The sequence below is a fragment of the Porites lutea genome, chromosome 5, assembly GCF_958299795.1.
Source record: "Porites lutea chromosome 5, jaPorLute2.1, whole genome shotgun sequence".
Taxonomy (NCBI): Eukaryota; Metazoa; Cnidaria; class Anthozoa; order Scleractinia; family Poritidae; genus Porites; species Porites lutea.
In genome coordinates, this window is record NC_133205.1 from 36,011,635 (window position 1) to 36,034,121 (window position 22,487).

The 22,487-nt window shown below is 40.7% G+C and overlaps 1 protein-coding gene across 1 annotated transcript; it reads right to left on the reverse strand.

Annotated features, from left to right (window-relative positions):
* Nucleotides 1-1,144: 1,144 nt before the first annotated feature.
* Nucleotides 1,145-21,830, reverse strand: LOC140938312 (uncharacterized). The gene is made up of 8 exons (XM_073387808.1): nucleotides 21,692-21,830; nucleotides 9,671-9,952; nucleotides 8,273-8,656; nucleotides 6,278-6,663; nucleotides 4,415-5,672; nucleotides 3,135-3,199; nucleotides 2,367-2,765; nucleotides 1,145-2,026 (listed from the first exon to the last, which is right to left on the reverse strand). The coding sequence occupies exons 1-8, from the start codon at nucleotides 21,828-21,830 to the stop codon at nucleotides 1,694-1,696; spliced, it is 3,246 nt and encodes a 1,081-aa protein (XP_073243909.1). The 3' UTR covers nucleotides 1,145-1,693.
* Nucleotides 21,831-22,487: the final 657 nt, after the last annotated feature.

Here is a 22,487-nt window from a genome sequence, read left to right on the forward strand (position 1 = left end):
CTTACATCTTTGCGTTTCTTTCAAACTGCTTTGATCCGCATTTCGTGACTTACATTTTCAAGACCTAACTTAACGCGGTCTTTTATTAAAAGAAGGGATACTGGTCAGTTTTCGGTTTTGTGATTTCAGCAACTTTTGACCTGTTTCTCAGTTTTGTGGTCCAATTTTCTGTTCAGTAAACAATGGTTCGGTTTCCATACTTTTACACTGTTTCCTTTTTTAGTTTTGTTGTGATGACCCATTCGGAAAGAGATGATTTTCTGCATAATTTTCATTATAATCTGTCACAGGAACGGCTATAATTTCCATTGGAAAACAAGAGGGGGCTTTCTTAAGTTTGCCCTCATTGACGTTGAAGCATCTTAGTGTCATCGGCAAAGGTGGCGACTCGACTTGATTTCACAACGTCTGGCAGCGAATTCGCATATAAGAGAAACAGCATGGGGCCTCAGATCGAACCTTGGGGCACTCCAGAGGTTACAGGAAGTGCCTCCGAACACTCTAGAATCAAGCCAGTAAGTTCCAACCAAAACCGTGTTGTTGCAGCAATGTGAGTAGTTTGCCGGATGGCTCGCTTTATCGAAAGCCTTAGACACATCTAAATAGATAATGTCCACTAGTCCCCCTTTGTCAACCAGATGCGTAACGCACGAACGCTTTGCCATGAAGACATGTTGGCAGCTGCCGACCAGGCTATATACTTAATCCTTAATAATCTGTTATTTAAGCGACTAAGCAGATAAGTGAGTTAGGTCGATAATTTTCGACGTATTCTTTATTGTACTTCTTATATACAGGGACTATGCTAGCCAATTTCCATTCTGTAGGGAGCAAGCCAAGTCTAAGCAAGTTTCAGTATTGAAGAGATCACAGAGTGAAGGGGCAATATCGTGAGCTGTTTTTCTTAAGTATTCCGGCTGGAATTTCCTCTGGGCCAGGGGCTTTGTTCACATCGAGACTAGACAAAACAGCTAGGAATTGATTGGTCGTAAACGTGAAGTCACATAGTAACTGTAAACTTTATTGAAAGGAAGCACTTCTCACCAAAACTACATTACTTTTTAACAGCCCTTATGCAACTCTACTATTTGCTCAAAAATTCAAATAACATACCCAACTGCACACCTGTTTTTGTTGTTTGTTGGTTTGTTTGTTTGTTTTTTTCTTAAATGATCGTATAACCTTGGAAAACTAGGCAACTTTTTAACAGCTTTTCAACAACTATGCTGTTTGCTCAAAAGTTCGAACATAAACCCTAACCGTGCAACATGCTTTTTAAACTGATCGTACAAGCGTGGGAAAACTAGCTAGAGAGCACCGCAAGCAAGACGCCATAGCACTCTTGGACAGCTTCCTGAGCACTCTCATGAAAACACGTGGAACTCTCACGAAAATTATAATGTCGGCGTCTCTAACTGTTTACAAACTTTACAAACTAATGTTGCTTCACGACATGATAGTAACCAACCTGAAATCTTCAAACGCCAAGTGAAACTCCAAACTGAACAGTGTTAAATTGCAAAACCTACATGAAGATCATAGATAGACACGCGTCTAAGAAAGTGAAATCTGCTAACAGAATTACCTTTACAGTAAAAAGCTAATCACGTGCAAAATGACATTAATCAGAATGAATTCAGCATCTAAGTAATGAATATACTTAGCAAAAGGCACTGCGCAAATCTAGAACGCTTTACGGTGTAAAATCAAAAGTCGGACCAGCGTTAGGCCCAATATCTGGGTCACCATCATCGTCAACAGGCGTGCGTAACAATTTTTTCAAGTGAAGCTCAACTCCGTACATAAGGCCGATAGCATTCTCCAGTCCCTCAGGAGGGTTGTCGTTAAAGGCGTTTTCCAGAGATTTGAGCAACTTGGTATACGCTTTGTTGAACAATACAGCTTGCCTGTACGCTTTTGAGCCGGGCGTATAATCCGACAGCTGGGGATTAGGAATCATTGGCCAAACACCTTCGGGATCAAAGCTTATCTTGGAACCATTGAAGTAGTAGCTGCCGTTGCAAGGCTATTGAGGGTAAACCACAATTATCATCAGTAATCTTTTTAGAGCGTAAAACATTAGGGATATGGGAGATAAAAAACAATGAACTTGATTGAACGGGCCATAAAAATTGGCTTACATCAATATCTTTCACAGGACGCAGATTGAAAATGTTGCTAAGAAACATTGCTACCCATCCCGCAGTTGAAGGTTCCACAAAAGGATAGAATAACCTGGCTCTTTCTGAAAAAATATGGAAAGTTGAAAGACTATGATACCAGCTAGATAGCACTACACTGAAGAGGGACATGATATTCCATCCTCCCTATATCCCATCTTTATTTTCTTGCCTCGTACAACGTACCTTCGGCGGTTCACCCAAAGCCGCAGCATCAGCAGTTTTTGTATTCGCCTTGACCACTTGAATCCCTCTCTCCTCGGCAATTGATTGAAACATGAAGTAATGTGAAAGATCCTTTTGACCCAGTTCATCCTTAGTAATGGGGTTACAAGGATTGCTTCCTTCACCCTGGTCAATAATCGTGTTAATGGCGTCAACGGCAGAGTGGTAGTCGTAGACTGAAATGTTATCGTGCTTTTTAAGATGCCAGCGAGTTGTAACCTGTTTACTCATGTGTCCTGTAAAGATGCTGTTATTATTTCCACAATCTGTCAAATTTCCAAGGACTTTCAAGATGTGATGGTAAAAATTACCAATTGTGTTATAGTGATGTCCAAATTTGCTACTTTCTTTATCAGGGAGCTGAATACATTGAGATAAAGATTAAAAGAAACAAGTCAATTTCAGAAGAAAACACGGGTGATTTTTGCCAAATACAACTAAGAACAAGTGCCAGCTTTGCTTCAACCCAGCGGGACTCCTAAGCCATACCCATGTACTTAAAACATTCTAAATTTATCTTCGCTATGACAATGTTACATTATTGTATTTGATGAGCCCAATTAAAGCGGTCACGTGTTTGAGCCCTTCCATTTTTATAATCACCAGCCTTCGTGGTAAAGAAGGGAGGTTAGCTGGTGGTAACAGATTTCCTACATAAGCTACCACATAACAAGGATTGAGAAATTGCGCTCTCTTTCTTAGTAATCACTTCTCTAGCGACCACAATACCTGTTTCCCCATTTTCTTATTTGCCATGACTTGACGCGATCGTTCCATTGCAGCAGGTAGGTGACCTGAAATTAAAAATAAAAACCTTATTTGTTGGTTTAATTCAAAGTACATTTAACGGTTGGCCACTTAAAATCAGCGTCCCGTTTCCGCGTCAATATAGTATCCCCAATTAGTACTTTAGTGCCTATAATGAGTGTTTCGCGTAGCTCAGATGACCACGCAAAATGACGGTCCCGTTTCCAGTGGAAAATAGTGTCCTCATTTAGTACTTGTGCTAAATACATTGACATTAAAATGAAGTGCTTTTTATAAAATATACATTTGATGTGTAGTATCGCTGAGTATTTTAACAACTGGTGCTGTATTTTGGCGCTAAACCTTTTGTAAGGTGGAGAACGTGTGACAGCTTTTGTGTGTAACGATTATGATTGCCTGGCTAAAGAAACATCAACTTTTGAAACCAGTTTGTGAAACAACTGGAGCTTGAATTAGTACGAAAAGTTATATTTTCGAAGCGGTTAAGCAATTATTCTGGCGATGAATTTCGATAGCAGAAGTTCATTAAAGAAAACAAGGAAGTGATTTGGACAATCAGCTTCAGAATAAGAGCGAAACAGAGGTAAGATAACCGGCATTTGTTTTGCAAACGAGTTTATCGTCTCAGTAAGGGGCACGTACGTACGTTTCAAATGCGATGAAATCAGTTTAAAGTTGGCCTTTATACAATCAAAACGCTGCCTATTTTTCCTGAAGTGCGGCTCTACCATCTTTAAACGGCGTGTTCCGACAGAGTTTCTGATGAAACGTGCTTATAATATTTTTTTCCCGATTATATTATTTGTTACGTATCGTAGTTAAGTGGTAAGGTAAGGAGTCTGCCTAATAATAAAGCGGTCCAGGGTACGACTTTTTGATAGTCCGGTTTTAGTTTTTTTTTTCTGCCGGCCCTTAACCTTAGTTTCACGAGGTTCTGCGATACACGTACTTCTAGTGTAATCATTATTTCATATCAGATCTACAATGTAGCCTATTAGAGTGACACAATGGTACGTCATTTTGACGTCATATAATTGGCTGAACCCAATAGATAAGTGTAAAAACGTCTAAGTAGGAAGGCGTCTGATAAAATCATGAAGTTCACTAGCAGACTGATTTAAAAACCAAATTGTTGAAAAATGTTACCCTTCAAAGGGGCACTCACCAACATAGTGCATGTATAAATGAAAGTGCCCCTCTCATAATCAAGTACAGTGTAACAATAGGTCCTCAAGGCTCACCTCGTATACCAGACCTTGCGATGTCCTCCAAATCAGATGGATGGTGACAATGGCCAAGATAGTTGTTCTTGTCTTCTTTCAAGCAGCCTGTCCCTTTGTCATTCGTCCGACAATGACTGGATCTAGTACGGTTAACATATTCCCAAATATGTACCAGGTTGTCTTGTAGCTCATACTCTGGCTGCTCAATTGTCATAAAAATATTCCTTATTAACGCAAGGGAGATCTTCTCCACTGGAACTACCAAATCAGGGTGTACACCACCGGGAAGTCTTGATGGGTAGTGGGGGATAAAATCTTCTGAATAAAAAGACGGTTTTCCTCCAACAGCGTTGATTATGTTGGCAACAAGAGCCATATGCATCATCTCTTGGATCACTATGTCTCTCAAGATATTTTTCACCTCCTGGTTGTAGCTTTTTTTGATGGAGGCCCAAGCAGTTAAGTATGGTGGAATAGTTGAATGTTCCAGCTGAAGTGCAATCTGTAGGTCTTCACGGAGTTGCTCCAATGTGTACAAGTTTTCTGGATTACCAACAAGAGGATTTTCCTGTTTAAGCCATTTCAAGATAACATCGCGCTTGGGCTTCGACAGGTCTCGTGTAACAGGCATGTAGTTTGGATGTGATTCAGGTAACTCGAGACATACTTGGATCCTGTGACGATAATTTATAACTTCATGGTAATTCCCTAAATCTACGAAGTTTTCAGTCATCACTGGGTACAGGTCGGCGTATTGCTTGAATATAGGATACACATGATCTAACCAGGTTGGCTCGCCATCAATAGTGTAATTGTCAAACACCCGAATAACAACCAGCGAATTAAGTAACTTGTAAGGATCGTTTTTGCACATGTCCAAGCAGTCTGTCAGCTTTTGATCGAAGAAGGAGTATCTAAAAAGGTAAAGCTGCCCGTCGATGAAGCTCCTGTTATTCTTAGGATCTATTGTCGAAATGGTGTACTCTGCGATCCCATTGCCATCAGTGAGAGCATGGGACGGTACTTCAGGCAATGGCGGTTGACCGACTGATGGTCCCTCTTCGATATATCTGGGACAATTAACATTGCAAGGTTCCAGCATCACAACTGCGTTACTAAAAGGTTTTCCAAACTTTGTTGCAAAGATCTTCACAGTAGCTTGCTCAGAAGGGTTTTTTCGAAAAGCCCATTTGTCGTATGGATGAATAGCTCTACCATCTTTAGCTTCCGCTAACACTATTTTCTTGCAGTCCAAGTTTGGCAAAGTACCTTTAACCTACAAATTAACATAGGTGTTAAAATTTTGACAAAGAAGACCGACAACGAGGATGTGCATGTACGGTGAGAAGCTGTATCAGTGCTCAGTACGAGCAGTATTTTCAAGAGTCTAAAAATAAAAGACATTTCATTTTCCGTCCAAGAGCATGTGCTGGGTAAACAGGGGAAAGATAGTCAGTCTTGTGACCACGGTGCACTCGGCCAACCCCTCAATCCGCCCATAGATTTTGACTTGAGCTACCAGAAGTTTAAAATCGTGAATAAGCAATATTTTGGTTATGCTTTATGCAGCTTGTTCCTAAGCAAAGTTAGGTACCAAATGGCTCCTTTTCTGTCATATTTGTATTTGTGTAAAAATGGGACAAAAACAACTTAACAGCACTGAGACATCTGTCTCCCTAATCCATAAAACGCTATTTTTAGAAAGGAGGTTGTCTTAGACCACGCAATGGGAAGCTTTTTTTGGCAAACTAAGTATTGCTTACAACATGTTTTTAGCACTGATTCCTAAATAATTTTATGCTGGATTTAAATACTCACGAAGAAAAGCGATGTTTGCCATTTTTATCTGTTACATGTATAATTATGTACATTGAGTAATACCTTAGCGACAACCAATGGTTTGCTATTAATTATGTCCATATCTTGTGGTGAAAAAGTGCCATATGATGGGAAAACCTGGATTCCTGCAGTGTTGGTATACCAGTTTGGTGACCTGTATTTGATATTACCTAGCCATAGGAAATCATCAAAACAGTTAAGCGCTGGAGTTGTGTTCCTAGGCACGGCCAAAAATAAAGTATCGAGGACCCATCTGGCCAAGTTTCCATTTCCATCAATTGGTAAACTGTTTCCAAAGTCCACAAACACCTTTCTTTTCGCTTGATCTACATAAAACGGTGCATCTTGTAGTTTACTTGACAATGACTTGAGCATACGACCGTGAGTAACGAATTTTGGAGACTTGACACCCAGCAAACCTATTGTGCCTGCGAAATAAATGAGTCATAATGCGTGAACAGGTAGCAAGTATTAAAAGCTAAACTGTTATTCTTTCAAAACTATTAGCAACAAGAAGTTATCACTTCTGCTGTGAAAATTCCATGCATTTAAGTTCATGTCTACGGACATGTTGTAAACTCACAAAGTGGCTATAGGCTCAGCGGTAAGAGCCGATTGCAACGCCATCGCACAAGTCAAGGGTTCGAATCCCGTACAAGCCTGAATTTTATTCTATTTTTTTTTAGGCTATCTTTTCGCAACTGCAAAAGTTGCGTCTATAACTGCGATGATTTACTTTCATATAAGTGTCAGTTGTATTACAATCCTAGAAGACAGTGTTACTGAGTAATGATGACTGGAAAAGAAAAGAAAGAAACTAAGTAACTAAGTTCCTGTCCACATAATGCGTTTTCAAAAGTATACGTTTTCGTTGTCATCGAAAACGTATCGATGGATTCGCGTCCACACTACCGTTTTGATACGTTTTTCACTGTCCACACTAAAACGTTCGAAAACGATAGAATTGCAAGTTGTGACGTAAGTATAACTGTTACAAACACATGCGCCTGCGATATTTTTCATCATCGTTTTCACTTTGAAGCGTTTTCAGACCGTTTTCGACCGTCCACTCTGAGGATATGTATGCGGTTTAGTTTTGAGCCGGAGCCACTTTCATAAGAGTTTTCAAATCGACGCGTTTTCGATGAAAACGCTCAGCTTATTAGTGTGGATGGAAGTTCTAAACGCATCGAAATGTGTGCATTTTAAGCGAAAACGCATTGGCGTTGACGGGGCCCAAGATATCAGGGCCGTTTATAAGAGAAAAAATAAGCCGCGGCTTACTCTGGCCACGGCTTTCATAAGACGTGAAAAGAACCATTTATACTTGTACGGCTTACATAAGACACGAACTGGTTCACGGCTTACTTCGCGACCAGACCGGCCCGATCAATGACGTAGTTTGTTTTGGTGTCTCGCGTAATATTCAACAATTGGTATTGCTCGAGCGAGTAAAAATGGGAAACGATTGGCTTCGGTCAGGAAAGTCGCCATATTTTTTACACTGTCTTAGTTTTTCGTTTTAAATTAATATTTCGGTCAAGATTAGTCTTGGGCTGTTGTGAAAACCTCGTTGAAAAGTTCGTCAGTGATCAATCGAGTAGTTTGAAAAAGACGTTCCGGCGATGGATTAGGTGCTGAGTTTAGACGAATTTCTGGCCCTCTCGTGCAGCAGGTCATTTCCCCGACACTGCAGTGCGCGTCTCTCGGCCATGAAGGTCTGGGATATAACTGAAAACAGAGCATGCGCAAAAATTATTCACGGCCTCGGCAAGTCGCGGACAACGTTTCAGGACATTTATACGAACACTTTCACGTCCAAGGTAAGCCGCGGCTAGGATAAGCCCAGCCCAAAACTCCTCCCTAGCCATGGGTTGAATAAGTCGTGAACGTAGATTTTGTACCATTTAGACGGGGTGTTCGCGTCTTAAGTAAGCGGCGGCTTAATTGATCCCGTATAAATGGCCCGAATGTGGAACCAGTGACATACCGTGAGAAAATTAAAATTAAAATAAAAAGACGGAAGAAAACTTATACCCGTTATGCGTCCCATTGTAAAGGTGTTTTTTCTTGAATAGGTCTCGTACATATCAAGATTGAAACGTATAGAAAGATCTTTGCTGGAAATGTTATCTTGGCTCATCGCCCTTTGAAGCTTCTGGATAAACGGGGAGCCGTTTTCATTGTCTATCCATGAAATGTTTGATAGCACCGACTGATAAGCTACACCAAAAGCAGTACTATTAGTTTTCTCCCCTTCTTTGGCAATCTTTTTCTTCCACAGGTACTGAGGTGGTATTGGAGTATAATCAGCGGAAAACAAATCCCCTATTCGAATTCTCCAACCCCACATTTCACAATAATACAATTCAACCTCAGTGTCCAGGTCTACCAGCTTTGCAGACGTCTTGTTCCCACCATCTGATGAATAAGAAAGGCAGTTTGGTACTAGAAATGTTCTTAATTTTACACTGACTTGAATAAAAGATTCTTCCCATAAGTATTTCAATACTGGCACATTGAATATTTCCGAAACTTTTCTTCATTTGAATAGCTTTATAGCAATTACTCCTCGAGCCCGAATGGGCTTTGAGTCAACAACCCATAAGGCCGAAGGCCGAGTGGGCTATTGACTAAGAGGCCACGAGGGCGAGAGGAAAAATAGTTTTTAGTAAGTCAAACTAGTTGATCAAAAATGTCAAGGCAAAACAACTTTAGCTATCAAAACGCGATTCAGCTGCCATTGTTTCGGTTTTCAAGGCCGGAGCTTTTTGCTACTAGTGGGCTATAACAAGTAGCCTAGTAGTAGCTCAACCAATCAGAACGCAGCATTGATAATAGACAACTAGTTTGATTTTACTAAATATATATATTGTCTTGCCTTGTCTTTGACACTCATATCATTAGCCTGTCTTTAAAAATATTCCGATTTATAAAGTTATAAAAGGTTGGACGGACTGGAGACTCACAGTTTCCCTCGCAGCCATTTAGTATCGTCACGCAACGCTCCTCCCCGGAAACATCAATAAAGTTGTGGGGAGGAGCATTGCGTGGCGACACTAAAAACGGCTGCAAGGAAGACTAGGAGTCTCAGTGCCCTGACAAACTGTTTTTGGGTAAATGGTATTCCGTTTCAAGGTAATTTCAAGTGCATTTTAGATATATTAGTATCTTATAAGGAAAAAAACGGGTACCCCCCCGAGGCCAGAATTGAATTGTTTGCAACAACATTCCATCAACTTGTGGCATAAGAACGGTTGTTCTTTCTTTGTAATTAAAATTTCAGTACTCATTATTAAACTGATTATTTTGGGTATCTATCGAATATGGGAGACATTTGTCCTCCATGCATGATGATGAATCTTGTTTAATGTTACGCTGTGAATCAGTGTGAATCTCACAATCCATACAGTAAGTTCCTAGGGCCCTTCTTACCCAGTACAGGAGCTCCCAATATTGGATCATCGTTGGCGTTATCTTCTCCTCCATACTCGACCCAGTCCCCGTTGGTATAGCAAATCCCGGTCACAGTGGCACTTACGCTCCACATTCCGCTTCCTTTCGGGTTCCATGACATGTCGGATTGGTTGAACTTCTCAGGGTTGAAGTTGGAATTTTTATTATTACCAGTGTGAGCATCTGCTAGAAACGTCCCACTAAAGTGAAAGTGCGGACACAGCAAGTAGTTCATGTAAGGGTCATTAGGAAGATCGTCATCTGGAAAAAATCATGAATTCAATTAATCATATCTTCATCGTTAAAGTCCACATTATAGCTGCCATAAGGTGAATTCTTTTATATAAATTACCGATCAGCGCTAACAATAGACGCACAACTTTATTCCGATTTGAGTCCTCGAGGGTTACAACAATAAGCAAGATGGTAGACCATTGACCTTAAAGACTCGACTGACATTAGGTCCGACGAACCGTAATTTGTCGTATTGATGTGTTATGTTGTGGTTTAAACTGAAACACAAGGTGAAAATAAGACTTCAGAAATACTGCGAACGTAAAAGAAATATAGCAAAGATGAAATACAGCAAACGAATGGACAACGCACTTACATTGTTTTGGCCCAAACCTTCTGACCGCAAAGGAGATACTCCTGATAGGAAACTACTACTTAGTGCTCTTGAAGAAACAACGTTGAAAAAAAGGCTGAACTGAATATGCTAGAAGGCGATTTAAGTTACAAACAACAAATGCAAATAAGGGCTAGGCTCACGTTGGATTCCTAGGGGACTTGATTAACAGCTAAATTGTTCTTTAGGGCGTTAGATACAATACACATATTTACAGCTCCACTACCCTGCCAAGCTTATCGACTCCATTGTGAGTCGGTGTACTAAAACCAAAAGAGAATAATAGAACAGAAATGGAAACGCCCTGACTAGCGGTTGGGATGTGTGAAAATCACCAAAGTTGTAAGTAGTTGTCGAGGGTAAGAATTAAGCCTTGTTGGTGTTTAGGTATAGGTGCTTCATTAATATTCAACTGCGTTCCTGTATATAAATTCGTTAGTGTCGTGTAGGTACAGGTATAAGTAAGTCATTAACATTCACATACCTTCCTGGATACTAATTCGGTATACGTTTACTAATGCATGGTTCAATTTGACCTTTTAGTGGGATTGCAATTTTTTTCTTTCCTAGTGGTCTATTCCCCACCCCCGGGCACGCAAAGGGAGACAATTCCCCATCGCCTGATCGACCTCATATACGTTTCTTTGGATACATCTTCTTGAAAGCAATAGTGATTTCCGTACAATAACAAAATGGGACGTTTTCAGAACTTTTAGAAACGTTTTCTAGAGTTTATTGAGAGAAGGATAATACATGTTTGTAGTTAAAACATGAACAATGTATTTGAAAACGAAAAGAAAGAAAAAACTCTTAAGGGCCTTAGAGCACATTATAAGAACAGTAGTCTGAATGTCTATTTCAGTGATCTTGGTTATTCAAGCATTCTTATTGGTTAGCTATCTCGATCGGACTATGACATTCAGACTGGTGGTCTTGTAAAGTGCCATGTATCCGTTTTCATATACAGTCTATTTCAGCCCGTGTACAGCCGTCCCCGTCTGTGCGCAGGGTAAGTCTATTTAAGTTGTGTTATTATTAAACTAGGTTGAAGAAATATTTCTTTGTTTCTATTGCAAAAAAATCCTCCATTCGAGTACGCACCATACGCACATTCGTTTGAATCTTTAAAACATACCCTGAAATACAGACTGAAATTTTGATAGCTTATATTTCTCTCCCACCACTCTTCGATAAATTCGTACATTTTCCCTTCAAAATACGTAATCTTGAGTTCCGCAGCTTCGTGCAAACCGCACTAGGAGCTTTGCAAAATTGACTTCGCAAAATCAAAGAGAAGTTATTTTTATTTACCCCACCCCCCTACCCCCGTGACAGGACCGCTTCAAACAATTCCCATCCGCCCCGGGACCGAAGGGCTGGACTTACCCGGGGGTTGCCCGGGGAGGACGGTAACAGGTCAAATTGAATTATGCATAAGGAGCGTTCCTCTTATCTATTATGTGTTCAAAATAAAAGCGGGCAGTTTTTGAACGCGCTATCGTTGTAGCAAGTTCAGGTTGCTAGGAAAAAAGTCTTACTGTCACCAATATTTTTAAAACATTGCTCGAAACACGCAAGTTGAATCGAGTGCTACACCTATGTTGACAGAAGATAAGGCGAGTTTTTTACCTGGTCAGCTCTGCCCGTTTTACCCCCTTTCAATGTTGGAATTGGTAGAAAAAGCGAAGGGATTTTGCTATGTGCTCTGCCCTGAGAAAATGTGCTTTATGTTTTCCCTTGCTTCAGAATGGAAAGAGGTCATAGAGTGGATCGCACATCATACACTCTCTGATGTGAAACAATACGCAGTTCAGTAGGTCTGTGATTGTTCTAACAATCCTACATTGAGAAAAAGTAAACAGCCTTAATTGAGCAAGGATCGTATGTTTCTAACATGTTACAAAAAAGAGTGTCACTTTTTCATGTGGATAGACCAGCCAATATCGCATGGTATCAAGGAGCGGCTCTCGTATTTGCCTCAGCCACAGGTCGTAAGATTCCTTCCTTATGGAGACATAGAGGCGATGTTTTGAAAAACGACGCCAAGAGGCTATACAGAAAGCATTTATCCAACACCAGCGCCATACACCCCAAGATTACAAAGAGTGTTTAATGTGTGTCAACGGTTTTAACAGTGTAGGAAGTCCCAACATCTTTCGGGGGCATAGATCCAGAGAATGGATGCCCGAGGTGTGGGAATCGTTCAAGTTTTATCTCCAAAGAATGAAAGAAGGCTCTTCAGACGTCCAGATCCTACACGTCTTAGTCTAGAGAAAAACTGTTTGCTCAGTCAGGCGTATTACAAGTACGCAAGTGACTGCGGTCATTTCCTAGAAACTTACCGAGTGCTGAAGGCTTTGTGTGAAAGACGCATTGAAGGTAAACACGTTCCTTTCCACCGTTATGTTATCACCACTGAAGAACGTGAAGAGATAGAAAGAGATAAAAAGTTACCATTTTATTCTAGAGCTTTTATAAAAGATGCACGCAGATCAAAATGCATCAACATGCTTAGCAATATAAGGAACCCTAGGTCATCCTGTTTGTTCTAAATCAATGAAACAAGTTTGTTTTGAATGAGTTTTCATGTAACATCCTGTATAGCAAAAGGTTGTAAAGATTGTGAAGTCATCAATATAAGACACTCAAAGTTGGTTGTTTACAGTTTTTATTGAAACGCAACAATGTAAAGGTCCTAAAAAAAAATTCTACAACATTCATAGTAGGTCTAGTCTTGATCTTGTGGAATGGGCTGCTTTTCATACAATAAATTGAGTAAGAATTTTCGCTTATCGATCGCTAGTTCTCTCGACTCGAGCCAATCAAATCTCTCTGTATCTTTAAGCTCTTTTTGGGTTTCCATCACTTTTCAGAAGGTGCGATCTTTTTTCATTGCACGCATGCACTGTAGATAATCTAAGATTATTTAAACAGGAAGAAGAGCGTTCTCGGCTTTAATACTAGCCACGTTTTCTGAATCTCCGTTCTCTTCGTTTTGATTGATCAAAGCCTTGAGCTGGGTCTCGTGGCGTTTCTCGGCTTCATCAAAAAAGCGTGACCAAGGCTACAAGTGCTCTGTTTCTTCTTGGGAAGACTCCGTTCCTTTGCTAGAGACTTCACTTTCTTGGGAGAAATCGCCTTCCTCGCTGTTTTCATAATTTCCTGCACCTTGTTGAAGACGGTTGTAATGATGCTTACTGTTCCACATTGTTTGGTTTGTACAGCACGCATTCTGATAGGAAAATAAACTTCAGAAAAAAACGCGCCTCTTTTATAGAAAATTGGTGAAGGCGAGTTTATTAAGCGTTCTCCTTCGTAAATAATAGTGAACTTACGCCACAGGACGTCATCACCACCACCAGCTCCTCATTTTTATTGTTTTTCTATCAGAAAAGTTATTTAGAGGGTCAGATGGGCCAAATTAGGGTACAGTTGTCCCAGTTGTATAGGTGTGGCGGGGCGGTCTAGAGAATTTTGCCAAAGAGAGTAGACTCTGAGATGAAGCAAGGAAGAGAAAGTATTACGAAACTTGGCCCTTTAATGCTTTTCGTCACTTTTGGCCTGAGTTTGGCCCTTTTGGCCTTGGTAGTTATCAAGTCAAGGTCCATTGGTTCTCACGGACTCTTTCAGGGCATTCTATTGTTTCTCGTTGATCACCGAAATCCTTCCATTTGAGCCCATTTGGTCCGTAGTATAGAGCGTATAAAATACGGCTTTGAAGATCGTCACCCTACAACATCAAGTTCTAGAGAAGCGAGGCAAGTACTTGTCCATGGCATTTTTGGCAGCTCTGAAACGACAACGCTTCCCATGATTTACCTAACTTGAAGCCAAGAGCACTGCATATACTTTCGGTAGCTTTCAGCATAAAATTCAAGTCAATTTTTTCCACCACTTTGAACATCGTGGTAACACATCCATGCATCGTTATTATCCATTATGAAGCAAGAATGTTGATTTTGACTTGGGTGTTGAATAACACAGCCGTGGCAGCGATTCAGCTTTTCTTGTTGAATGAGTTTGTCAACCATAGCTGCATACGAAGGGTGTAATTTGCAGGTTGCAGGTTAGAATTTGAAAAAGAGTTAAATGTCCAAAATGTTTTACAGATCTTTCCGATCTCCTCAAGCAGGACATACCAATGATGTTTTGGTGATATCATATTCTTGACAGAGTCACGCAAAACTGGAAATTTCAAATCTCAGTTCTGTAAATCGATCCTTTATTTCCAGACCTTTCAAGGCAAGAAGGAAGGTTCTAAAATTGTGAGATCAGCTGCTCCTTCATCGCTGCTGTCCTTCTCATCGCTCCTGGCATCGCTAGCACATAGTTCTACAGAAAAGAGCGGTTCCTCGTTGCTATCTCTTCTGCCGTACCTACGGTAGAAATGGAACCTGCAACCTGCAAATTACACCCTGCGAGCCGCATAAGTCAGTTGGTATACATGTCAGATAAAACTGGGTAACTATCCTTTGACGCTGGACTTTTCCTATTTCATCAATCGTCGGCAGGTGTGTAGCGCTCGATTCGACTAGCATCTTTGGCGGAATGTTTTAAAAAAATACTGTTTATAGTAAGAATTTCCCTGGAAAAGAGATCGATTGCAAGAATAAAATGCTGAAAGGAAAGCGCGCCTTTATTTCGAAAACATAATAGATTCTCCATGGTGAGCCAGTCAGGTGGGTATGGAGCGGGCAAGTCTAGGCAAGCCTATTGTTCCTATGGTATAAGAGAGACGCTCATTATTAACGGAGCTCTCGCGCGCGAAGTACCATGGGTAAGAAAATGTGGCAAACTTCCCATCGTGGAAAATTTGGTAATCACGTGACCGTACGCTCGCCCGACCGTACGACGGTCGGAGACGCATAGTCACCCGCGTCTTGTGAAGCAGAGGCAACTAAAGAGTCAATAAAGACGAAAGCGAAAAGCGGAAATTGTCTCTGTATCCGTACATTAATTGTCATGTCCACCAATTTGGAATATAGAGCAAGAGTAAGACAGAGAAAAAGAGAAAGTAGGAGGAAGCCAGCGAAGCTCAACGAGAAAAAGGCCGTCAGAGATCTAGAGCGAGAGATGGAAACAAAGGAGACATTTTTTTTGTTGGAGGGTGACAACATGAAAATTTTGTAGCGGCGGTGACAAAATGAGAAATGCTAGCGGCCACCAATGCAAGGTGAAAATGAGCGGCAGTGAAAAAAAAAAAGTGAACGGGAACACGTAAGACATTTCCTCCATACAACGTGTAAGTAAGAAGTTTCTGGAAGTTTCACGTTGTAGTCGTGCAAAACAACGACAAAGAAATGTACAAAAAAAGTGGGCTGCACGTGCAAAGTTGCTTTTTTTGCTAATTAGACCTATTGTTGTTTTTCACAGTTCTCCGGCGTTTCCTTCGCCTCTCAGCATCACACGATGTTGTTTTGTTTGAACAAACTATAAATATTATCGAGAGCTCCGCTTTTAATGGTTTACCTAGGTGTAAGAACCTGTAAACTTTTTCTTTGTTTCGCACCTTTTGTTTTTCTACGTTCTATTGTGATGACTTCTTTGTTTCCTTTGTTTTACGTCACTGGTGAGTTTAACAGGTTCTAACACCGAGGATGAGCCGCTTTTAGCCCTGGCTAAATCTTTATATTAAACCTATACCGAATTAGTATGCAGGAAAGTATGTGAATGTTAATGATTTACCTATACCTATACCGTACTCGACACTAACTTGATAAATTGTTAAAAAGGAACGCAGTTGAATATCAATGAAGCACCGATACCTAAACCTATACACCAACAAGGCTTAATTCTGACCCTCGATAGCCTGCGAAAACATCCGTTTCTCTCTGGGGACGTTTCGCGCGGAGGAACGTCTGCGACTCAGTGGGAGATATTCCATACTGATGACGCAAATCAATGTTTACATAATATATCCGGTAGTCATGGGGTTCCAAATACAAATTTGGCCTATTTTAACGTGTCTTAAACTACTAGTTTATAGGGTTAACGCAAGTGCTGTACTTTGCGGCTCGCACACTTTCCGAAACCTTTTTGCAGACGGAATTTGCATTATAGGAATGTTACAGCTGCACAGCTGGCTGCCGGTTTAGAGCTTCTGCTTACCTGAATCAATTACAACTCTCAAAGCATTATGAAGCTAGCCGTTGCAGCTTGGACATGTAACTAACTAAATTTTTCGACTTGCAACAACGTGCTTCAGTGGACCCTCCTGTGAATCGTGTTAATTGTGAATGGTCATGTATTGATGTATAGGTGTTCGATACGTGAAATGTTAACTGAGAAATTGCAGAACTGTGATGGTTTCTTTACAACGCATCGCTATCCCCCTTTTCTAAAATTCCGACAATTATCGTTCAATTTCCGACAGCGACGTGAAGCATTTATAAACACCGACACGAGACGTTTTAAAATTCAGACGAACGACATGGGACCCCCCCTGGCAGGGCCTCGCTATGGGCCCGGTTCCTCGAACGGATGGTTAAGTTTAACCCCAGATTAAGCCTGGTTATTAAGCACGCTTTTCTTGTCTAAGAACATGTAACTCAAGTTTACAAATACTGTTGAGCCTAACTCTAAAGCAATGTATAGGAAAGTTAATACAAAAAAGTGGAGCAAAATTTTAATCCTGGATTAGCGCTAATCGGTCTTTCACGAACCGGGCCCCGCTCTACAAGCTATATTAGAAGCTTTGTTCTTTACCTCCAAGTATCGTTTACAAAATTGAAGGTGTGCTTTCTCGATTTGTGAGCCGTCCTAGGTCTTAAAATCTGGTTTGTTATGCACACCCCAAATTTCACTGTTATATGTTAGAACTAGGAGAGATCATAGTTAAGCAATAGAAACATTTTCCGTGTTTGCATAGCCTGATTTAAACATTCGCGGTGTTGGGAGAATTCTCGACAGTTACGCAATCCCGAGACGAAGTCGAGGGTTTACATAACTGTCGAGAATTCTTCCAACACCGCGAATGTTTAAATCAGGCTATGCAAACACAGGAAAAAGTTTTCTATTGCTTTTATAAAATAACTTTCCCGAGAAAGACGCAAAACTCTTTGGTATGGTACTGATTAAAAGAGAAATTCTTACCAGTCGCAAAGTCGTGTACACGAAGGCTTGCACGCGTAATCAGTTCTTGTTTTCCAAAAAGATGCTTTCCAAAATACGGATTTTTCTCGCTTAAAATGTCATCTTAAGCGAAAACAAAATTGACACAGCTTGTTTGTAAAGATGGTCCAAGTTTCAGCCGACGAAGGAATGTGTAAATAAAGTAAACTTGTCGAGTTTTGAACTCAAAAACTTTTTCAAATTTGTGCTTCCGTGATTAGCGTCCGAAAAGCAAAACATCTTGACGTCACAACCATGTTTACATACTCTCATGCAAACACTCCTCTCGGCCAATCAGAGCTACCTTAGTTATTTTATAACATCAAATATTTTACAGGCGAGAGCTGCTTTTAGTTTACAGCTGATTTCTGGGCTGTGTATACACCCTGATTTTTAGACATGATTCGACGGTCATGATTCGACCGAGAGGTTACCAAGCAGTACAGTATCCTACAGGATCTGAAAGTTACTTTAGTGATAGCTTGAATGTTTCTCTTGTAATTCAGAAAAAGAGGACTGTGATCCATAAATTTGTTCTCCTTTTCAGACAACAGCCTATCATACAAGTCACGCAATCTGATCGTAATACATGTTATCGGGCGTGTGGACGTCACGATTAATAAGTTTTTCGGCTCCTTTCTTAACTGTTTTTGGGCTTCTACCTTGATCTTTAAAGAAATATCATACTTTACCCTTTTCAAATAAAAACAAATGTTGCTTTCTTTTTTGTATGGTTTTCTTTAATTGTGCTCTCTAGGGTCATAGGTCGAGGACCGAACATTGTGATATTTTTCAACGGTCGACAAACTTTCAAACTCTCCAGCAAAATCTTTCACAACGGCAGACTGATCAATTTATCTGTTGATTTCTTCTGCAAAACGTCAAGTTTTCCTGTAGTTTTTTAACCATGCGGAAGCTAAGTAAGGACGAAAAAGTACCAACTTGAAGAAATATAAATTTGCCTCCCTGTTAACTAAATTTGCATCACTGTTACATGTAAATTGCGGGTGGTATTCACAACGGCAAAATACCGAAACCTTGTCATACGAAAGAAGACAAACGATAAACCATCGGACTATTTCGCTTTTCGTCGTATTGATAATGTTTCGTCCATTATGAAATCGCCTACAGAAATACATTCGAACTCCGCAATCGAACTCCAGGTTTATCACCTGATCATATGTTATCATAATTTCTGTATCATGTCGCCGCTTTCCAGGCAACAAAGCTTTCCTCTTCAGGTAAAACGCATTTGTCGGGATTCTAGCTTCGTTACACTTATGTCCTTTAGTGCTAAGCTTTCCTTGCTAGCCAGATTTTTCTCTCACTGTTTCGGATCCCACGGCAGAACTCTCAATTATTTTTGCAACCGTTTATGGTTTACGTACTGCCAAGGCGATACGTCACGTGATTAGTGTCGAATCATGACAGGTCGAATCATGACCGTCGAATCATGTCTGAAAATCCGGGGGCGCTTTCCATTCGACCAAAAATTCCGGAATGAAATTTCGAGTATTCCATGTGACGAATGGAACAATATTTTCCGGTTGGTTTGAACCAAGCCGTCCCAGTCCATCACGTACCAATTTTCGCGAGAAAATAGGAAATAAACAGGGGAATAAAAAAATGGCGGACTCTTTGTCTATTTTACTTGCTTTAGAGTTGCATTTGCTCGACGACTATGAAGTTGAAATAAGCGAAGTATTGGACGAGGACGACGACATAACGCTGTTCAGTGTGGGTAGCTCCTACATGCGAACAGGGGTCTTTTTTGCATGAGCATGCGCGACCGCTGAACAAGCGATGTGCATGGGGCGGCTCACAACAGGGTTTGCCTTCATCAAAATGGCGCGTCTCAAAGCTATCATAGCGATTATTTTGCTCGTTGGTCTTGGCGAATGTGCTCGTGATTTAACAAAATGTGTAGTTTGCAAAAAAAACTCTAACATGGTCTTAACAAAAGCGAAGTAGACAAGCTTAAACATACACGAGCTACTATCAAATTTCATCTCCCCACTTGACCTGGACAACAGCGCGCGTGTATGTAGTGCCTGGAGGATTGCGCTGACCTCATCAAAGTCTAAACAAAGTGCAGAAACAGTTTGTTGATGCAAGTAAACACTTTCAATTTTCTTTGTTTTGAAATCGGAAAGGAAGAGAAATATTAGAAAAAAAACAAAGCAAATTTCAGCGAGTGGGTTCGGAGTGCGCGAAAGCCGATGTTCAGTTCAGCAGTGAATTAATATATGTTCTACAATTTTCCCAGCACTTTAAAGCTACAAAATTAAGAGCACACGAGACGTAGATTAGTCACCTGGTGAGATGTTGGTGGTAGTCACTCTGTATGTCTCGAACAATAAAAAAAATGAATATCAATGAGACACAGTCAAAACTGCATTCAATAGGACCGAAATTAAAGTCCAATCTTGTGACCGATTTTGATGAAACATACGGTTAGGTTTCCCAAGAAGTACAGTAAACATGTGATGCCGACCAAAAGTTAAAAATCATTAGAACATTTAAGTTCTGGCTAAAAGCAAATTCCTGCAAAAGATGCGTTACAATATTAGTCCACGCAAAAACAAGAAGTTCTACAATTTTCCTATAAACAAACTTTGTATCACTAAAATACTTAAGGCAAAAACTTTCTATTCCAACTGAAAACGGCGTGGTAGTCGCCCGCTGATCGTTATTAATCCACTCCCGAAATATGGCTAAATCAGCTATTAACAAATAATTGTCAGAAATCCTCTACGGCATCGAGAAACTGATTTACATCCGATTTATAGACAAACATTAAATAAAGAACATTTTGCTCAGTAGCTACGCATCAGCAATGCATTCTATGCCAAACTTTGCGGTTCTTAAAGGGGAATCAAGACACGAGTCGAGCGCCAAACAACAACAAGCAGCCATGTTCGTGTCAGACATCCTTGAGAAACTTGCTCTTTCACCTCGTTCAGCGCATCAGTCTCCACTTTAAATCAACAGATCTTTACTTATTTTGTACAACGAAGTTCTTTCCTAAGTTCCTGCTACCATTTCAATCTCAAGCAAGCGTTCAAAGTGAACAATTTGGTTCCTATGACTATGCAGCACGGTCGCTGTCACTGGTCGCGTGCTCTTTGTTAGTGCTCTTTGACAAGTCAGCGGTCGCGCATGCTCATGCAAAAAAGACCCCTGTTCTACATGCGTAGGAATTTAAACCGAGTCCGCGACTATTTGCCTTGCAATAAAATATAGGAATATTTGCCTTGCAATAGAAAGTGTGCTCGTCACTTATCACATTAATTTAAGACATTGCGTGTAGCTTATATGCATTTTCGCACTACTTACGGAAGTTTGCCGTGGCTCCGGTGCAAAAGTGGTGCAAAAGAACATTCAAGTCATCTGTCGCATAATAACAAGCGGAACACTGATATTGAGCAGAAGAATTGGAAGCCATGTTGAGTTCGATTTCGGGGCTCTGAGAAACTGGGCGCGAGCAGGAATGGTCGAATGGAACGGAATTTTCCGGTTATTCCGATTTTCCGGAATTTTAGGCCAACCTCGCGAGGTACACCCAAAATTTCGGAATGAAATTCCGGAAAATCAGTCTGTTCCATTCGCTCCCAAACCCGGAATTTCCGGAATTTTTGGTCGAATGGAAAGCGCCCCGGGTGTATACATTGCAATGAAATCAGCTGTAACCTTGCTTTAATCGGAAAATATGGTCACGTTCATTTCAGTTTAAGTAGCATGAATTACTCTTTTATTGGCGATTTACTGTAGTCTTATATAGGGTGTTCGGCTAACACCTCAAGAGCCCAGAGTTCTCAAACCATGGCATTAAAACTTATAAGCAAATTAGCTGAGAGTACATTGAATGTACTTATTTGCATAACAGATTTTGAGCGGCTCAAGATGAGTAGCATTCCACTCCTGCAACACAACAAACGCCTTTAAATTCTCTAGTTTTGTAGTTTGATATTCTTGAAGTTCGGCTTCATTATTGTATAGTGAGACATACGACAAAATGTAAAAATTGTCTGGTTATTTGTCCCTATACAATTAAATTTTCAAAATTTCTTTCAACCTGGCAGGAATCTGTTGATATTGAAGCCGTTCTGGTGTTGCCAACTGGCAATAATCTTTTTGTCGCTATAAATTGATTACTTTTATCTCTATTTCAGTACCAGTTAGGAACGTTTTTTTCGAACGCTAAATTGAGAACAAAAGCTCTGTTGTTAGACTGAAATTCTGCCATAGTACTTGTACGTTACCTTGATTTTCTTTGTTATCTTTCCCTGTCTCATCTTTGGTTTCAGTCGGATCCACTGCCACTGGACTGGTTGCCATGCATTCCTGGATACAAACTGCAATTATTGTAAAGAACAGCACGATGCAAGAATGTGCCGTCATCATGAGGTACAAAAAGGATTAACGCTTTGTCTGAACGGTATAACTCAGGGCGTAAGAAGCTAGGGCGTTGAAACGAGCGGGGTCGAGCGATCTAGCTGTGATGCAAGGGTCTGGGTAGGTCGGCATTATATTCTACCCACCAAAACCACATCGATCGAGAGGGACTGAGATTGAATTTTGAATAACTTAAAAGTCGTAACCGAAGATTCTCGGAAAATGTACGGATGATATGCACGAACAACCGAACATCCGAATACTAGATCGGACGTTCTAACCACTGAACCGCCAGGGCTCTAGCTTTAGTGAAGTCGGAATTCTACTATACCAGCAGAGTGCACTACACTTCTGTCCTGGGAGCTGAAAGAAAGAGAAAGGCTCGAGAAAGGCTACATCCATTTCACAGTTGTGGGGGTGCAGAAAATATATCAGGGGGGTACAGTTTCATGCATAATGACTGAGATGTTAGTAAGATGTTGGAAACGAGCAAAGCCGCGCGAACGAATCGCGAAGCTCGCTGGTAAGTGCTCGTTCTTTCTCACGCGGAGAAAAATCAAGAACAACCTCTGGAACCAGGGTAGCTAGGTGTAAATTACCACCCCCCCCCCCCCCCTAACTGCAAGAAGAGGATTCTTTCCGGCATGGATTTTATCGACTATA

Bases quoted from the DNA above. Each gene is read 5' to 3' on its own strand.
- LOC140938312 (XM_073387808.1), bottom strand. From the start codon at position 21,830: ATGACGGCACATTCTTGCATCGTGCTGTTCTTTACAATAATTGCAGTT. The intron at 8,657-9,670 runs GTAAGAAGGGCC...CTTATTCATCAG, and splicing joins ATTGGGAGCTCCTGTACTGG to ATGGTGGGAACAAGACGTCT. The intron at 2,027-2,366 runs GTACGTTGTACG...TACCCTCAATAG, and splicing joins CTTTGGGTGAACCGCCGAAG to CCTTGCAACGGCAGCTACTA.